This window comes from Venustampulla echinocandica (assembly GCF_003357145.1).
Source record: "Venustampulla echinocandica strain BP 5553 chromosome Unknown scaffold_9, whole genome shotgun sequence".
Lineage (NCBI taxonomy): Eukaryota > Fungi > Ascomycota > Leotiomycetes > Helotiales > Pleuroascaceae > Venustampulla > Venustampulla echinocandica.
The window spans coordinates 750,115-767,541 of NW_022474214.1; the positions used below are offsets into that span (position 1 = coordinate 750,115).

The 17,427-nt window shown below is 47.6% G+C and overlaps 6 protein-coding genes across 6 annotated transcripts; 5 read left to right on the top strand and 1 right to left on the bottom strand.

The window, feature by feature from the left end:
* Positions 1-628: 628 nt before the first annotated feature.
* On the top strand, positions 629-3,172 carry BP5553_08990 (p-loop containing nucleoside triphosphate hydrolase; the record flags this gene model as incomplete). Its single annotated transcript, XM_032017613.1, has 1 exon — positions 629-3,172. The coding sequence occupies one exon, from the start codon at positions 629-631 to the stop codon at positions 3,170-3,172; it is 2,544 nt and encodes an 847-aa protein (XP_031866256.1).
* A 486-nt stretch (positions 3,173-3,658) lies between these two features.
* BP5553_08991 (Uncharacterized protein) lies at positions 3,659-5,671 on the bottom strand (the record flags this gene model as incomplete). Its single annotated transcript, XM_032017614.1, has 1 exon — positions 3,659-5,671. The coding sequence occupies one exon, from the start codon at positions 5,669-5,671 to the stop codon at positions 3,659-3,661; it is 2,013 nt and encodes a 670-aa protein (XP_031866257.1).
* A 262-nt stretch (positions 5,672-5,933) lies between these two features.
* BP5553_08992 (Prefoldin subunit 3) lies at positions 5,934-6,842 on the top strand (the record flags this gene model as incomplete). Its single annotated transcript, XM_032017615.1, has 6 exons — positions 5,934-5,953; positions 6,028-6,153; positions 6,204-6,315; positions 6,371-6,469; positions 6,524-6,649; positions 6,723-6,842. The coding sequence occupies 6 exons, from the start codon at positions 5,934-5,936 to the stop codon at positions 6,840-6,842; spliced, it is 603 nt and encodes a 200-aa protein (XP_031866258.1).
* Positions 6,843-7,227: 385 nt separating this feature from the next.
* BP5553_08993 (Uncharacterized protein) lies at positions 7,228-8,423 on the top strand (the record flags this gene model as incomplete). Its single annotated transcript, XM_032017616.1, has 4 exons — positions 7,228-7,416; positions 7,471-7,520; positions 7,575-7,698; positions 7,755-8,423. The coding sequence occupies 4 exons, from the start codon at positions 7,228-7,230 to the stop codon at positions 8,421-8,423; spliced, it is 1,032 nt and encodes a 343-aa protein (XP_031866259.1).
* A 1,727-nt stretch (positions 8,424-10,150) lies between these two features.
* Positions 10,151-13,382, top strand: BP5553_08994 (Vps54-like protein; the record flags this gene model as incomplete). The annotated part of the gene is made up of 3 exons (XM_032017617.1): positions 10,151-10,181; positions 10,319-13,136; positions 13,190-13,382. 3 exons carry the CDS (start codon positions 10,151-10,153, stop codon positions 13,380-13,382), a joined length of 3,042 nt encoding a protein of 1,013 aa, XP_031866260.1.
* Positions 13,383-14,771: 1,389 nt separating this feature from the next.
* BP5553_08995 (uncharacterized protein) lies at positions 14,772-15,624 on the top strand (the record flags this gene model as incomplete). The annotated part of the gene is made up of 3 exons (XM_032017618.1): positions 14,772-14,784; positions 14,846-14,905; positions 15,152-15,624. 3 exons carry the CDS (start codon positions 14,772-14,774, stop codon positions 15,622-15,624), a joined length of 546 nt encoding a protein of 181 aa, XP_031866261.1.
* Between the last annotated feature and the right edge of the window lie 1,803 nt (positions 15,625-17,427).

A 17,427-nucleotide genomic window follows, 5' to 3' on the forward strand; every position in this document is an offset into this window, starting at 1 on the left:
ATCCTCGAGCCCCATCTTACAGCCTTGATTATAGAGGAAGGGATCCAAATCGGCTCCGGCAGGGATTCTTGATAAGCTTAACGGGAGCGAGAATGGATGGCATTACAACATCTTGATAGGCTTAAAAAATATGACCCAAGATCTATATTTACCGTAGACAGCAGGCAAGCTATACCGGGGCGTGAGGGCACCAGAAGTGACCATGATTCAGCTGACTCATCAGCGTGCTCGGGACTCAGCACCCAGGGGCGTAACTTAGGTTATAGCGGCGACTGCTTAGGTCCAAAGACGGAAATGGACTTTGGTGAGGGTAATAAGATTCGGTGCAGATTATATGGGTCGTCCAAGGTTATTATTAGACACTTGGCCCCTCTGCAGATCGATACCGAGTGCACGTGATGTCGTCTACCACACGCGTTCCTGACGCGTCGCCGGTAATGTTGATGTCGCCAAACCACATTCGATACAATTAACATGAACATGAACATGAACATGGAACAACGCCCCTTATAACCCATAACCTATATACCGCCAGTGCTGGCACATCCAGAACTTGAAGCCCCAAGCGCGGACGAGGATTGAGTCGAACCAAAAGCTGCACAAGTTGCTGATACCACAAACCGATATCATGATCACCCCGCCTGATGAGCCTTCAACTTCAGCCACGCCACTCGCTGTCAAGAAACGACTAGGCACAGTTGGAGGAACCCCTCAAAGCGCCGATCCTCTGAAGAAACCTTTCAGGATTACCCTGAGCGACGACAAGGAGAATACTCCCGTTCGACTCCGACCTACTCCTACTCAATCCAACGGTCGCCTCTATGGCAGCACTCCTCAATCCGGCGATAAGCTCATCCGACCATTCAAGTGTCCTGGCTCTGCAACCATTAGCAGAACATCGGATAAGCCGGCGCGGAAGAGGAGGAAGGTGGATTACGCGGGGGCTGATGGCGATAAGGATGATGGGGACAAGCCTTGGACGAACGAGGAGCGTCTAGCTCTTGCGAACAGAGATGCCAACAGATTCCCGGTCTTTCAGGTGAAGGATAAGGAAACAATGTTCCGAAAAAGATTTGCGGTGCCTTTGGTTAACAAGGACTCGACTGCTTATAATCCAAATCGGCCAGCACCAACTCTCGGATTGAGGCAGGGAGCTGTCTTTATGGCGAAGCCATTGCACGATCCAGGTGGAGAATTCGCTATAGTCCTTTACGATCCCACGATTGATGACAAACCAAAAACCATTGAAGAGGCAAAGAAAGCCGAGGATGGCGCAGCACCCAAAATAGATGCGCCGTTGGTACATAAAAGTCTAGCTGAAATATTAGGGATCAAGAAGGTGGTGGAGGGCGAACGGCCCAGAGTTCCTGTGGTCATCGATCCTAAGCTTGCCAAAGTCTTGCGGCCGCATCAAATTGAGGGTGTCAAATTCATGTATAAATGTGTGACAGGAATGATTGAGGAAAAAGCCAATGGCTGTATCATGGCAGATGAGATGGGTTTAGGAAAGACGCTGCAGTGCATCACATTGATGTGGACTCTGTTAAAGCAATCTCCTGAAGCGGGAAAGAGTACGATCCAGAAGGCTATTATTGCCTGCCCTTCGAGTCTAGTCAGGAACTGGGCAAATGAGTTGGTCAAATGGCTGGGGCCGGATGCCATTCAGCCATTTGCAATAGATGGGAAAGCGACGAAGGAAGAGCTTACGCAGCAGTTACGGCAGTGGGCTATTGCAAGTGGCCGGGCAGTCACAAGGCCAGTCATTATTGTTTCCTACGAGACATTGCGATTGAATGTGGATGAGCTGAAAAATACTAAGATTGGTCTTATGCTGTGCGATGAGGGTCATCGATTGAAAAATGGAGATAGCCAAACGTTTACAGCCTTGAACAACCTCAATGTATCAAGAAGGGTAATCCTATCAGGCACGCCTATCCAGAACGATCTTTCCGAGTATTTCTCGCTCATCAGTTTTGCCAATCCTGGTCTGCTTGGGACCCGCCTGGAATTCCGCAAACAGTACGAGCTACCAATCTTAAAGGGGCGTGATGCTGCCGGGAGCGACAAGGACCGCGCCAAGGGAGATGAACGTCTTCGGGAGCTTTTGGACATTGTCAACAAATTCATTATTAGACGGACGAACGATATCCTTTCGAAGTATTTGCCCGTCAAATACGAGCATGTTGTCTTTTGCAACCTTGCACCGTTTCAGCTCGACTTATATAACCACTTCATCAGTAGTCCCGATATCAAAGCTTTGCTTCGTGGTAAAGGAAGTCAGCCTCTTAAGGCTATCGGCATGCTTAAAAAGCTTTGCAACCATCCAGATCTACTGAATCTTCCAGATGATCTACCGGGATGTGAGAAATACTGGCCAGATGATTACGTCCAGAAGGATGCCCGCGGTAGAGATCGAGATATCAAGCCATGGTATTCAGGCAAGATGCAAGTACTTGACCGAATGCTTGCGCGAATTCGCCAGGACTCGAATGATAAGATCGTCCTCATTAGCAATTATACCCAAACCCTCGACATGTTTGACAAGCTCTGTCGCAACCGCGGATATGGCAGTCTCCGACTGGATGGTACGATGAATGTTAATAAGCGGCAGAAGCTGGTGGATAGATTCAATGACCCAGACGGCAGCGAGTTCGTCTTCCTTCTCAGCAGCAAGGCCGGAGGATGTGGGCTGAATCTTATCGGAGCCAACCGACTCATCCTCTTCGACCCAGATTGGAACCCTGCTGCAGACCAGCAGGCACTGGCGAGAGTATGGCGCGATGGCCAAAAGAAAGATTGCTTCGTATACCGATTCATCGCTACCGGCACAATTGAAGAGAAAATATTCCAGCGACAATCTCACAAGCAATCACTCTCTTCGTGTGTGGTGGATTCCGCCGAAGACGTAGAGCGGCATTTCACTCTCGATAGTCTGCGGGAGCTGTTCCAGTACCATGGCAAGACGACGAGTGATACACACGATACATTCAAATGCAAGCGTTGCAAGCCCGATGGGAAACAGTATATCAAGGCACCTGCTATGATGTATGGGGACACAAGCACGTGGAATCATTTCGTGAACGGGGGGATGAAGACGATTCAGGACTTGCTTCTACGACAAGAGGTCAGCGAGAATGACGTCTCCGCTGTATTTCAGTATATTTCCCATTAGTTGATCGAGAGTCCAAATATGGGCTTGTTAGGGTGTTTTTAGAGCGAAATCGAATGGGAAAGAGGAGTCATACATACCTACATATCAAAGAGGAGACGTATCCCCTCCAGTAGTAGTTAGCACAATTTTTAGAATATACTTTCTATAACAGAGTCTAAACCAAACTCGTGTATTGCGCCCCTCACTGTTTGATAACATACCGTGCAATAAGGTGCTGTAGCCGAATAAATAACCGTGTACATATTCACAAGAATCAGTTGCTAATACATGTGTATGCTGTACTGCTATATAATTATAAGCTAATGACTATGTATATTCATGTCCTTTCCTCATATTTTCCTCCTCTCGACTTGAAATATCATTATGAACTCCTCGCTATTATAACATCTATAATTCTTTGTCATCTAAATCTTGACGAAAACAAAAATTATATCACAAACGTAGCTTCATATAGACAGTATAGACATCGACCGAAACTCGAATCTCTCACCACCCGAACTTCTCAACCGTAATATCAACATTCATACCATCTCTTACCATACCCGCACATCTATTCCTCACTAGACGGCCCATGCTGTCTGGGCCACTTACCACAACACCAGTCCGATTCTTCTCTAAGCTATTACCAGCCGAAGTCCCATTACCCACCGACATACTATCCAAAACATCGTTCATTATGCTAGTTAAATTAGGTCTCCCAATCTCCTCCGTGGCCCCCGGAAGGATGATTTCTGCGCCTCGATCCTTCGCATCTGCTAACGCCGTCTGGCCTAACCAATCTATATGCTCTGCCTTATGGATAATCCAGATGAGTACGATCTTCTGCTTCCGCAGCTGGGAATTCGGGGCGGCTTCTATGTCTGAAGAGCGGAATTTATCGAGAAGATGATGGATAAGAGGCCAGGCAACGGCAATACCGCTTCCACCGGCCACGACTAGAGCTAGATCCGCGTCTTCGAGGATGTTCATGGGGTGTGTGCTACCATAAGGCCCGTCGAGACGGACCTTAAGATGTCTATGGGAGCGGGCTCTCATGAGAAGGTCACCTGAGAAGCCATCACGACCACGAATTAGTAGGTCTAGGCGTACTTCTCCGTCCTTTTTCGTCGGAGCCCGGGAGGCAATGGTGAAAGGATGCGATTGTAGCATGTGCGTGCGGCCTAATGAGGGAACCGTCACGAAGACATGGTCCGTAGCTTGCCAGCCATCAGTGATGGACTTGCCAAAAAATCCACAAAGGTGGCTCTCTGGCTTTAGGGTAATATCCGCAGAGAGTTTCACGGTTTCGTCATCTTCCATGATGGTGGCGTGGGCATCAACTGTTGTACTTTTGAGACGGAAGCGATAGACGAGCCGATCGAGGAGGAATATTGCCAGCGCAACACCGACGTACGGCCTTCCAGCCGCATGATGCAAGAAAAGAAAAATCAATGCAAGGACCTGCAAAACTACATGCACGCACAGAAAAAGCTCGTACCATCGCTGTCGAAAACTAGCAAGAGATGTCAAATAAAGTAACTCAAATGCAAAGAAAGCCACCAATCCATATATAATAATCTTCACCATCAAAAACCGAACGAATCCAAATCCATTAGGCCGTAATAGTAGATACCAGGTACATATCATGCCTGTGGCGTGGAGGAGAGCTTGTAGGCATAACAGCTCGCCTAAGCGGCGATGGAAAAGGTTCAAAGATTCGTAGGACCGTCCGGTGAGGAATCTGAGAGGTTGGTTCTTCGCGGACAGTAAATACAGATAAGGGAGATTAGCCACAAAAAGCATGCCAAATCTATCGGCAGCAATGAAACATTGGTAGATCTCGGAGCTGAGGTGGAAGAACATATAAAATATGTTTAGCCCAAGGAAGGCTAAGATGGCAATGGAGGTTCCATTTGGTGGTAGAGACTTGTTGATGAATGGAATCGGGGGTGGTTGATACATTAGAAACGCCTTCGTGGAAGAGAGAAGCGTTCTTCGAGGGCCTAATGATTGAAAGGCACGGTTATGGTGTAGGAGAGGGGTCTCTTCGACTGCGTTGTGATATTCCAGTGTGGGGCTGGTCGTACCATCAACTGTACTGCTCCCTGAAGACGATGCTGAGACTTCCACCGGATCTTGGTAGTAAACCCCAGTCTTGGGAGAGGATTGGCCAGTCTTTGCGTTTTCACCCTCGCTGTATCCGGATGGGTGATCATTCTCGAGAAGTCGTCGCCGGGATGCACGTCGACGTCGACGTCTCCAGCGAATTGTCTTTTGGGACCAGTGTACCAAAGATAATAAAGCCAACCCCCCAATAATGGCAATATGGTATGTGAGAATCAGTCGTCTTGTAAATAGAATTCCCTGTATCAGCTTCCGTCGGAGAGGATCTTCTTCCGTCGGCTCCGGCGGGGAATCGGAGCCTGTCGTCGTGGGAGTGCTCGTAGAAGCCTTGAGTGCAAACCGTACGACATCTTGGAACCATTCAGACTCAGATTCAGATTCGCGTTCAAATCCCATAGCCAGGACTGCGGAGCTGGCTGTGTTACGTTGGACGTGTGTGACAACCAGTATGTTGTTCCGGATTGATTAGAAGAGATAATCTTCAGATCAGATAAGATCAACGAGGGGCGGCACCGGAGGCGCTTTACCCAAAGTGGCGGTGGTCCAAGCGCGCGTCATGCTTCTGCGATTCTTCGATTTCAGAAGCCTCAGGTTATCAAATAACGTAGCAACGGGGTCACTCCATCTGCTATCGGGGTCAATCAAAACAGCTCTAGACATGGCAGAAAAGGGATCCAAGTAAGTTGGCCTACTCTGCAGCTTCTCCTCTCGCCATTAGATGAATCAACGCTGACGGGTTTGGATTTGGACAGGAGCGATGTAGCTGCGACAAACCCGCGAGGCATACCATATGCGCCATTCGTTGACAAGGTCGAGGATTATGTTGCCTCGCGCGCAGATGTAGAGACCACATTGAAGAAGTTCCAGGAGATGATATCGTACGTATCCGCATTTTGGGTGTGCGTGTCGGAGCTTATTTGTTGGTTAGAAAATACCAGTTTATGGAAGCAAATAAACAGAGAGCATCAGTCGGGCACAAAGAGAAGATCCCGGATATTCAAAAGACGCTGGATATGGTGCGGTTTCTCAAGACAAGAAAAGTATGCCAGCACGATGGACGCGTATCGAAGGCTTGGGGCTGACGAGATTTGACAGCCGGGGTCGGATCCGATAGAATCGACTTTCGAATTGAACGACACACTCTACGCAAAGGCGAACATACCACCTACGGAAGAAGTCTATTTGTGGCTAGGGGTTCGTTGTCCCTGGGGTATTGATATTCAAGAATTGGGTTCTGACTCGAGCTAGGCAAATGTTATGCTGTCATATCCGATCGATGAAGCCGAAGAACTACTCACGACGAGGCTATCAACCGCAAAGCAAAACCTAATCAATTGCGAGGAGGACCTTGATTTTCTAAGAGAGCAAATCACGGTGAGTTCCTTAGAGCTGGGAAACGGCCAATCAAACAAATCTATGCCTGGCTGCGAGACTAACGAGAGACTAGACGATGGAAGTTGCTACAGCACGGGTCTATAATTGGGATGTTACTGTGAAGCGGAAGGAGAAACAGGATCAAGAAGCGCTGGAGTCAACAACGGGCGACGACGGTTCTCCAAATGGATAAAGTAGCCAAATATTAGAGAAATGCAGCGTCGCTGAAATGCGGGATAAATCCTCTGGAGCCTTAAAGATCGCACTTCTCATAGTGGCCACCCACCTGTTGCGGAAGATTTCTTTAATAAATATGTGACTTTCAAAGCTTGCGTTGATGTTGGCCTCTAGATACATCGTAGCCCTTCTATTGCTATTTTCTTGGCTGGGGCCAATACTGTAACGCACCGCTTTAAACCCCTCCACCCCCTTTAAACTCCACTGCCTCGCTTATTTGGCCATGACGGCCTTGGACCTTGAAGATTTCAGGCCCAAACCCTGTCACCGTCTCCCCCCGTCGAGCGACGACAGAACAACATCAACATAGCAACCTCAGATATTCTCTTGCATTACCCATCATGGCATCAGAAACCCCCGCCCAGACCCTGGATCCCAAGTACGATCACTATGACTTCCCCACCATCTCCCCAACCACACTGAGCGGCCACCCAGGACACACAACCCCGGAACAAGATGCCCAAGTCTTCCAATTGCGCATGAAGCTCGAGTCCGAAGGTTATACTGAGCGCCTAGATACCCTCACTCTCGTGCGTCGCTGCCGTGTACAATTTCCCCATCTCTGGCTAATTTCGGCTGTGTAGTTGCGGTTTCTGCGAGCCCGTAAATTCGATGTTGCCTTGGCGGAGCAGATGTATGTTTGGTTGCACATTACTATATATTACGTTTGCTAAACTATTATGGGTAGGTTCGTGGACTGTGAGAAATGGCGGAAAGAGACGCAGCTCGATGAGCTGGTGCGGACCTTCGACTACACCGAGAAGGAGGAGGTCTTTAAGTACTACCCCCAATATTACCACAAGACGGATAAGGTATATCGATTCCTGCAACTCGATAGACACGCGAATGGATCTAACGAGACCTATAGGACGGCCGACCTGTATATATTGAACAATTAGGCAACATCGATTTGACAGCCATGTACAAGATCACAACGGCCGAACGAATGTTGCAAAACCTCGCCGTCGAATACGAGAAGCTTGCAGATCCCAGACTGCCAGCATGCTCCCGCAAGGCGGGTTTCTTACTCGAGACCTGCTGCTCGATAATGGACCTCAAGGGTGTAGGCCTAGGCAAAGTTAGCTCCGTCTACTCCTACATCAAGCAAGCATCAGCCATGTCCCAAAACTACTATCCAGAGCGCCTCGGACGGATGTACCTTATCAATGCGCCCTGGGGCTTCTCGACCGTCTTCAGCATCGTTAAGGGGTGGCTGGACCCCATCACTGTGGAGAAGATCCACGTCCTGGGCGGCGGATATCAGAAGGAGCTCCTGGAGCAAGTCCCGGCTGAGAACCTCCCCAAGATCTTCGGTGGAACCTGCGATTGCCCTGGTGGGTGCGCTTTGGGCGATAAGGGGCCCTGGACTGATCCAGAGTGGGCTAAGGCGCCTAAGTGGCAGACAAAACCTGAGAAGAAGGAAGATGTCATTAACAATGAAGCCGTTGACCAGCCTGCCGTTCCTGAGGTAGCGAAGGCTGCTGAAACTCCTGAAAATGTTGCTGATGAGATTAAGCCTGCTCCGGCCCTGCAATAGACGGAAATGGGGTGTTGAAGCTTGTGGAGCGCGCGAGATGCGATTCGGCAAGCGAAGGGATGGGGTGATACGCGTGGTGTATCTCAGCTGGGAGACTTGTGGGATGCCTGGGAGCCGTCGATATAAGAATTGTGCGCCATCTTGCAAATTAGCCGCTCGTGCTAATAATCAGAAAGAACTTCCGTCGTTGGTTTTTAATCACTTACTAGAAAAGAATGCAGAAGCACTACCCGTGCGAAATTTAAAGGTGGCGTACGTTGCCTGATAGAATTGTTTCTTCCTGAATACTATTTCAGAGGGCATATGTTTATGTGACTAGGAAAGAATATACAAGTCATGATAGTTCTAAAGTTGTCCAACTCCATTTCTCTTCTTGCATAGGTATCGACACACCTCGTTCAGCTTCGCAAATCGTTGTAGGGCGAACATATTACGTAAATGCGTCAGGCATGTGGCCAGCCCCTGGTTGGCTCTCGTTTGAGGTCTCCTGGTTCCTTTGATTCGAGTGGCAGATGTTGTGGCCCCTCCAGTTCCTGGCTATTAGTTTAATCCAATAGATCTCGCCCTTCTCAAGGTATTGACCACCCGCCCCTCCCTCTGACACAAACACATGGATTGGCACATTAAGAAAACGGTACAGGAGAGCATTGGATTAGCACTTTTACAGCAGCAACTAATATATTCGATTCTTTTGAATACTAGATGAAGTAGAATGCAATAACATAAAATGTCTTGCCTAGCTCAGAGCAAGTGACGAGCAAATTTGAAAATATTGAGTTAACGGAATTCCTTCACAGATAGTAAGAAGAGTTACAAGGGAAAGCCCGGTTGCAGAACAGTTTAAGTCCTCTAGTCGGCCAAAATGCAAATATATACTTAGTAATTAAAAGGATAACTCTTTTAGTCTCTTTAACACCCGTAGAATAAAATAGATATCGACCCTTCTAATTATCTCTATAAATAGCAGAGTTTAGTTATCCTTCTATGAACCATGACCAAAGAATCCCCTGAAGTCTCAAAACGCAATGGAATCTAATTGTTATGAATATATCATGAAGACTATGTGTCGTATTCCCTGAATACGGTTGATTACCACATGAACAGGTTCAAAGCGCAACGGAATCTCCTGACCTAGCTACCTTGAAGGTTGTGCGACGGCGACTATAGGCAGACGGAGCAAAACCAATCCCGGCGGTGTCGCGCCCTCGTGTAGAAGCAGGATTCACTTCAATGTCGACATGCAACGAAACCCACACATGAGACTCAAGAGAGAAACGAGGTTCACTAAAATTTCGAAAAGCTACGAATCCCATACACGATTTGGAGTGGTTGAAAACCACTGTATGGTAACGTAGTAGGCAAATTACCCTCGCCGTTTCTAATCTGCTTTCTTTTTATTCAGGGAAAGAAGATGCGTGCACAGACCATCCGCCGCTTTCAACCTCTATAAAAGCGTGTGACTCTTCCTATAGGTTTGTGATCCATAGGGCTTCAATCGTAGGCAAGACAATACCCTCGCCCTCACCGTCTCGGCGAAAATCCAACGATAGTTTCGACTCTCTTGCGACTTCGACGACTCCTCTTCGCTCCACATCGGCCTTCTTTTCCCCCCAGCAAGACTGGCCACCGCTCCAGGGCTCGCCAGCCGGTGACCATCACGGCGAGACTCAATAGCAAGCTCGACCAATTCCATAGGAGGCACCCTAGACTTTATGTCAGAGAGTATAATGGGGTCAGTGGCTAAGGGTGGACAGAATGGTGAGTTTGGGATTTCATGGCCCTCTGCGTCCTGCGTCCCTACGATAGTATTTGACGTAGGTTGCGAGCAACTATATCTGTAATCTTACTTCTCCAGCCGCCCATTGTAAGGACTGGTATGCTGCCGCATACTTCAGCTCCATCCTCTGCAACACATAAGCCTCCAACAGCAAAAGACATTCCTCCAGTAACCTTCACAAACATCGCTCACGTGAACGCTGCGACCTTTGAACCATATCTGGCGCAAGTTGGAGCACTTTGGGATCCGTTTCAGAGGGCAGAGCCGGAAAGAGCAACTGGGAGTGGTTCGCGCAAAGAGCAAGGTCAATTAAAGGACGATGACTTCGCCGAAATGCTGGAACATGGCCTACGCCTAGAACAAATCAGCCGAAAGAGCTCGTCATCAACCCTTACCCCGAACGAGAGTCCTGCACCGAGTCGACGAGCGAGTGACGGTATCTCGAGGCGTAAATTGGAGGTCCCTCCTCTTTCAACGATACCGCCCGTCTACTTTGATAAGAACTTCCAGCTGGAAAACCCACGAACATTCGACCTGGTAAGCGAGCGATCAGAGATCGTTCACAAGCCAGGAACTCCTTCCACCGCTGGAGAACCTAATGATTTCATGAACGGCTCGGCCCAGAGACCCAGAAAAGCACTGGCTGCAAACGCCATCTTGCAAGAGAAATTATCATGGTACATAGACACTGTGGAAGTGCATTTGATACCGTCCATATCCACAGCCTCCGATTCCTTCTTTGCTGCATTGGAGTCGTTGCGAGAGCTCCAATCCGAAGCTGCCGAATGCGTGAAGCGAACAAAAACACTGCGAGCGGATCTAGGGAGTCTTGATAGGAAATTCGCCTCGGGGGGCTTGAAGGTAATCGAAATGAAGCGCAGAAGAGACAACCTACACAAATTGCGCGATGCCAATGAGCAGCTCAGCAGCATTATGCAAGGAGTGACACATTGCGAGGGGCTCATAGACCGAGGTGACTTCGTACTTGCTCTTGACAGACTTGACCTGGTAGACAGGATAATTTTGGGAACGTTACCTCTCGACGGCAGCAACAACCTATCTTGGCTGAATACCCTTATGCCACCGAGCTTGATAGATCTCCGGGAACTCAAAGCATTGGATGCTCTTGCGGAAGAAATGCAACAGCTTCGCTTCCGTATAGAGAAAGGCTTCGAGGCACGCTTCTTGGACACTCTACTGGTTGATCTCCGTCAACACATCAAGACTGTCACGCCGCAAGATACCTTGCAACGATGGGGTTCTGCCTTTCAACGAGGGCGGGGCGACAGTCAGCGACCGCCTTCCGAATTACCTGCCTACATGAAGGAAAGTAATCAAGTACGAGAAAATCTCAAAGCATACTTACTGGGGCTGCACCGATCCAGATATACTCAACAAGCGACAGTCGCTTTCCGTAACGGAATAATGAAGGAAATGAAGGCGCTCATCCGACAACACCTCCCTTGCTCCACTGATGACGACAACGAGTCGCAGGCTTCAGTGTCTACAAGAGCGGGCGGTCGCACAACGTCGCAACAGGACAAATCGGCCATTCTAGCCAGAAATCTGCGAGCACTGGACCCTGAGGCAGCTGAAGATCTATACTTTAGCATCTATACTGATGTCGGCGAAGCTTTACGGAGACTGAGTATTCAGGTGAAACTTTTACTTGATGTCACAAGCGTTACAGCCAGCCCACCAATTACATCACCTGAGGCAAGACCTCACATGCAAAGTCTAAATTTGAGCACTCTTTCGAACATCGGCGAGTTGAGTTCTGGAAAATCGCCAATTCTCTCTAGTCAAATGCAGGAGGAGCTTACAGAAGCACTTGATATATCAAGCTTGCTGGGCCAGGCTGTTGACGTCGCACAGACCCAGATCACCAAAGTATTGAAGGTACGATCGGAGCAGACGGTGAGGCTGCCTCTCGCACGCTTCCTCAGATACTTTCACTTGAATCGCCTGTTCGCCGATGAGTGTGAAGCAGTCTCCGGACGCTCTGGAGCGGCGCTCAAGGGCGTCGTCAATAATCAAATTGGTGAATTCATACTGCTCCTGGGTGATTCGGCGAAGCAGCAGCTTGCTTCGACTATGGATGTCGACAAATGGGAAGCAAAAGATTTTGGGCCTGAAGAGGAGGCCATCTTGGGGAGGTTGCTACAGGGCATGACCTTAGATCACCAAGACTGGGTGAAGACGTCAGTGGTCTGGGAAAAGTTGGAAGAAGAGTCATCCAAACCTATTGACCTTAGCAGGGACGGTAACGGTGCAACCAAGAACAAGGTGCGAAATGCCACAATTGGCGAGCAGTCCTACATACTTGTCGAATCGGCTGTAGCTGCACTAAGGGGCATTGACCGATTTGCGAATTTGATCGTAACTATCCCTGGCATGACCATAGAGGCCAGTAATATCCTGCTCGACTTCCTCAAACTATTCAACTCCCGCTCATGCCAACTCATTCTGGGCGCCGGCGCCCGTCACAGTGCCGGATTGAAAAGCATCAACTCCAAACATCTTGCTCTAGCGTCGCAAGCTCTCAGCTTTTTCATCGCGCTTATGCCCTACCTGAGAGAATTTGTGCGCCGACACGCGATAAACTCCCCCTCCCTTGCTGAATTCGACAGGGTCAAACGCCTGTATCAAGATCACCAATTCAGCATACATGATAAGCTGATAGACATGATGAGCTTGCGGACGACAGCACACGTCAACACCATGAAAAAAATTGACTGGGATGCAGACGCTCGGGAGACTAGTCCTTATATGCAGACTTTGACGGAGGAGACGAGAAAACTTCATAAAGTACTGAGCAAAAATTTGCCGAAGAGCACAGTCGCATCGATCGTTGGACCGGTAATCCAGGGCTACAAGGAGCAATGGGGTAAGGCGTTCGATGAGGCAGTCGTGAAGACGCTACAAGGCAAAGCACGGTTAGTGATCCCTATGCAAGACTGCTTCGTCTCAAATTGACGTAATTGTGCAGACTCCTTCGCGATGCAGTGCTCTTCGGAACGCAGCTTAACAAGATCGACGGGGCTAGCGAGATCGGATCCTATATTACCGAGATCGTAAATGGGAAGCAGACTGACGGCCTCGAGAAGCCCGCCGACGAACAGAAGACGACCGTTCCACCTGTTCATGACAAGGATAAAGACACGGAAACCTCCAAGTCTTGATGTATCTGCATCAGCATTCTCGACTACGCTAGGAGGCCAAAGATGACTTTCGAAACCATTTGGGGTATGGCGCTGATTGCTCATAGTTCGGGATGAACGTGTTTAGGGTTATTATTTCAGCATCACTATTTGGCGAGGAGAAGTTCTGCTAAGCAACTGTACTACAAACCATCCAATAGAACCCTGGCTAGAACTAGCTCTCATCTGCATATGATCTCGCGAGCCAGGACTGCTGGACAGCAACAAAATGGATCTTGGCTGGATAAGTTATGTATTTTTGATATGCTTATGCTCACCTGTGCGAGCAGACCTCAGCAATCACAAGATACTAGTACTCACAAAATGGCTAACAGTCGGGAATATTCGTCGACATTGAAGCGAGTAGCAAACGATGAACACACGCTCCAGCCGAAACGGCAAAAGAAACCACACCAGATAGCGAACTATTCCAGCAATTGAGTAACGAGCTTGGCTCCCTTTCTTGAGCGCTTTGGGACGACTTGCAAAAATCTCGGCGATGGCCTTTATTCTGGCTTATTCGTTATCTTCTATCCCCAGCTATCTCGAGATTGCTTGTGTAACATCTGAGATCTTGATATTAAGCAACTGGTTGTCCTGTTCCTCGTGAAGAAGTTATATAATGCGAAAGCCTATCGCGGAGTAGCAGAAGGCGTGTCAAATTGAAGCGCGTTGGCAAATTTTGCGCATCTTCGAGCCGACGCCGGCGATTGGATAGCCCCCTCAAATATCACTGCACGCTGGGATGACGCGGGATATAACTCCTTAACTCGTATCAAGATTGGAGTGATTCAACAGGACCTAGTTAACGGTAGATACGGCTTTCCTTTTCATGACGCTTGCTAGTCACTTCTAGAAAAGACTTATTCTCCCGAACTAATCCCCTCTAAGGCCCTCTTTGAAGTTTATAAGTCGCTACTATTTCTATTAGAAGGGACTAGCCTCAGCTAGGGCTACGATTTTGGGGGGTTAGTCCTCGTGGATAATCAGGACCGCTATCTTTAGGAGGACCACTACTTGAATCGAGACGATTACTAGCAGCTATACTTAAGTACAAGGAATAATCCCAACTAAGTCCTAGAGATCTAGTAACTCCTTTATAATAATTACTAACTCCCGCTTAGTATTGGCAAGCTAATCACCGTGCAGGAGGATGAGGGGAAATGGACAGGGGATAACCAGAGACCCGGGTTGCGACGATCAGGTGCCGTTTTCGGAATCTGATTGTAATTAGCAGATCATTTTAACTCGCTTTTATTTGTAACCGTTGTTTCTATTTTGCCATAAACCCGTACCGCTCTTCACGATTTTCAAATTCTTGCAACAGGACTTTATTTCCAACTAACTTTAACCAACGTGTTTGCAACGAGAATGCGTTTTCAAGGTTGGTAATTCTGTGTGAGGAACTGAAGACCTAGAAGCCTGTGCTAATAGGTTACTGATAGAGAGCGTGGCTATCCGAAATCTGGCCTACGGCCTTGCGATTCCAGAGATCATTCTCTCCAGTGAGTAGCTTGTTCTCATGTTTTCATGAATTATGTAGATTCTAATCTCGCTCAAGTCTGGCTATTGGAGGTTGTACTTCTGCAAGCAGCGGCATTCCAAACATATTCATTGCAAAATACAATACTCTCGCTTTAAGCACACTGGCAATGAAGCAAGGCCTAACTATTCTGAAGGTATTTGCAACGACATTGCAGGTAACGGCACTATCTGCGCATCGACACTTAGCAGCTAAACAGCTTATCTAGCCAATGCCCTCTCCACATCTGAGGATCTGATTCGCGAGACTATCAGCGTTCAGAATTCAGCAAGCCTAGTTCTGCCAGCCATAAGTTGGGTGGCATTCGCTTTAGGGATTCTTTCTTTGATTTTATTGAGGCGTTTCGACTGGGATGGACTAGCGAAGGCTACCCAGATTCTCCTCTGGGGATCTACAGCGTGCTCTTTCGCTGCAGCTTGGTCGGTGACATACATTGTTGCGGCGATGGATGCTGCAACAACTGGATCTAGACAAGCTAGGATTGTCAAAGGGCCTGCTCTTATGGCTCTTCAGTGGTCAACGTTTGCATTTGTAATTTTCATTACTTGCTTGGTGCATATCATTACCACTAATCCTGCATCTTCAGCCAAGGCAACATCAAAACCTTCGACTCCACCAACCCAGCCTCCTCCCCCAAAGGGACCTCCCCCTCCAACGAGGCCCCCCCCATCGAAGGTTTAATTCGGAGAGTCTACTCATATGTTAGCAATGAAATAAAATGCCCCCAAGTCTTTCATGTACCATGTCATCTATATCCAATAGATACTCACTCGAAATGGAGCGGGCTGGGATGAGAGATATATAGTGGCAAATTGGAGTAGATGTTGACATTCTACATAAGATATACACTTAGATAGTCCGATCCGCGTATTGGAAGGTTGGATTTTGGAGTTAAGGGCCCAGTGTGTAGTATTTAAGCCTCTTTGTATAGCACATTAATCACACTAGAATGAATTTTCTTGTCTATTACTCTATTTCAAGTGAGGCATAGAGGATTTATTTGCACTTTACAGGTCATACCTAAGTACTTCCTAGTTTCATGACTCAATGAGTTGAGATGGCCATCAATGCAGATAATGAGATACTATTAGCAATGAGGTTCAAATGAAGAGAAGTTGCATTTCAGTAATGCCCGGAAAGTGCACGCACTTTATAATCCTGCACGTCTTTGCATTCTTATTACGGCAAAGACAGTCGGTATGACAGGTAACTTTGGGACTTGCGCCTGAATCCCTGGAATCCTACGAAGCCAATTAAGTGGTAGTTTTTGCTTTGGGAGTTTGGTATAGTGAACGCTAAAGTCTTAAGTACCATCGTGTACCATCCTATAACTGATATATAAGTGAAGAATTTATATATAATAGTGGGCTGCTAGTAGTGCTAGTAGTGCTAGTCTTTACTGAACCCCCCTAATGCCTGGTTAATACGGGATTTGACCTCCTTGTTATATTGCTCTGGCAAAAGAAATTGTGATTTAGCAAAGAACGACAATATCTGTAGATTCACAGCCAACGTAAGCTTCTCTAGCCATTCCCAAAGTATGACCAGCTATAGATTAATATATAAGAACCACTTTGTTACCTCCTTCGACCACTAAAATCAACTAAGAACTTTTTTTTATCGAGGAAGCCTTCCTCACATTGTGATTTCGAGAACGCCTTGAACATACTTTTGAGTTGCTAGCGTGTTGACAGTGCCTCACATCGAAGCTTTAGATTCAGTTTGATGGTTTTGATGTTATTGTACTGCTTTTTCGTTCTCCTGTTGAAATTGCAAAAACCAGCTATTAATGCTTTAGTCTCGAGAGAAGATTAAAGAAGGCGGAGCATAAGCATAGGTTTTATAGGGTTCAATCCTACAGCCAGTTCGAAATCAAATTTTACTTATCCCTAATTAACCAAGTCATGGCTATCAGATATTTCATGCAGAAATCCTGGCAGACTCCTTTTCAGCTACCTTGTCTGAAATCCAGCCTAATCCGTGATAGCAAAAGGGAAGTTTTCAACACTTTGCAGCCCATCTACTTGGGAAACGATTGGAAAGATAATAATTTACTCTTCTCTCTATACGACACAACCGCAGTTATAGAAGAATGGGAGGATCCAAAGGCTATATATTAATTTGCGCTGCGGTCCACTGTACATACTACTATGCTACCATCATTCTACTGTCTTAGCCCAAAGATGCCTTGCTGACGCAGTGTTTCCTGTCCTGCACTCGCCGCAGCTGGCAGACCCTCGTTCTGGAATCCTTCCGCGGCCATCACCTCACACTCTACTGTGCACAGCGAGCGGCCGATCACAGTATTATCTCTCGATCGTCGTCGGCAAGGCTGTAAAAATTGAGCAGGAATGACTTGTGATCGCATCATGACAACGCGGCGCATGACCTGATATCAAAGTATCCGCCCGCGTGAGGGCACTAGACAGACTTGGTTTCTGACCATTGTAATAGTATGTTTTACACTAAAGACCCGACTGTTGC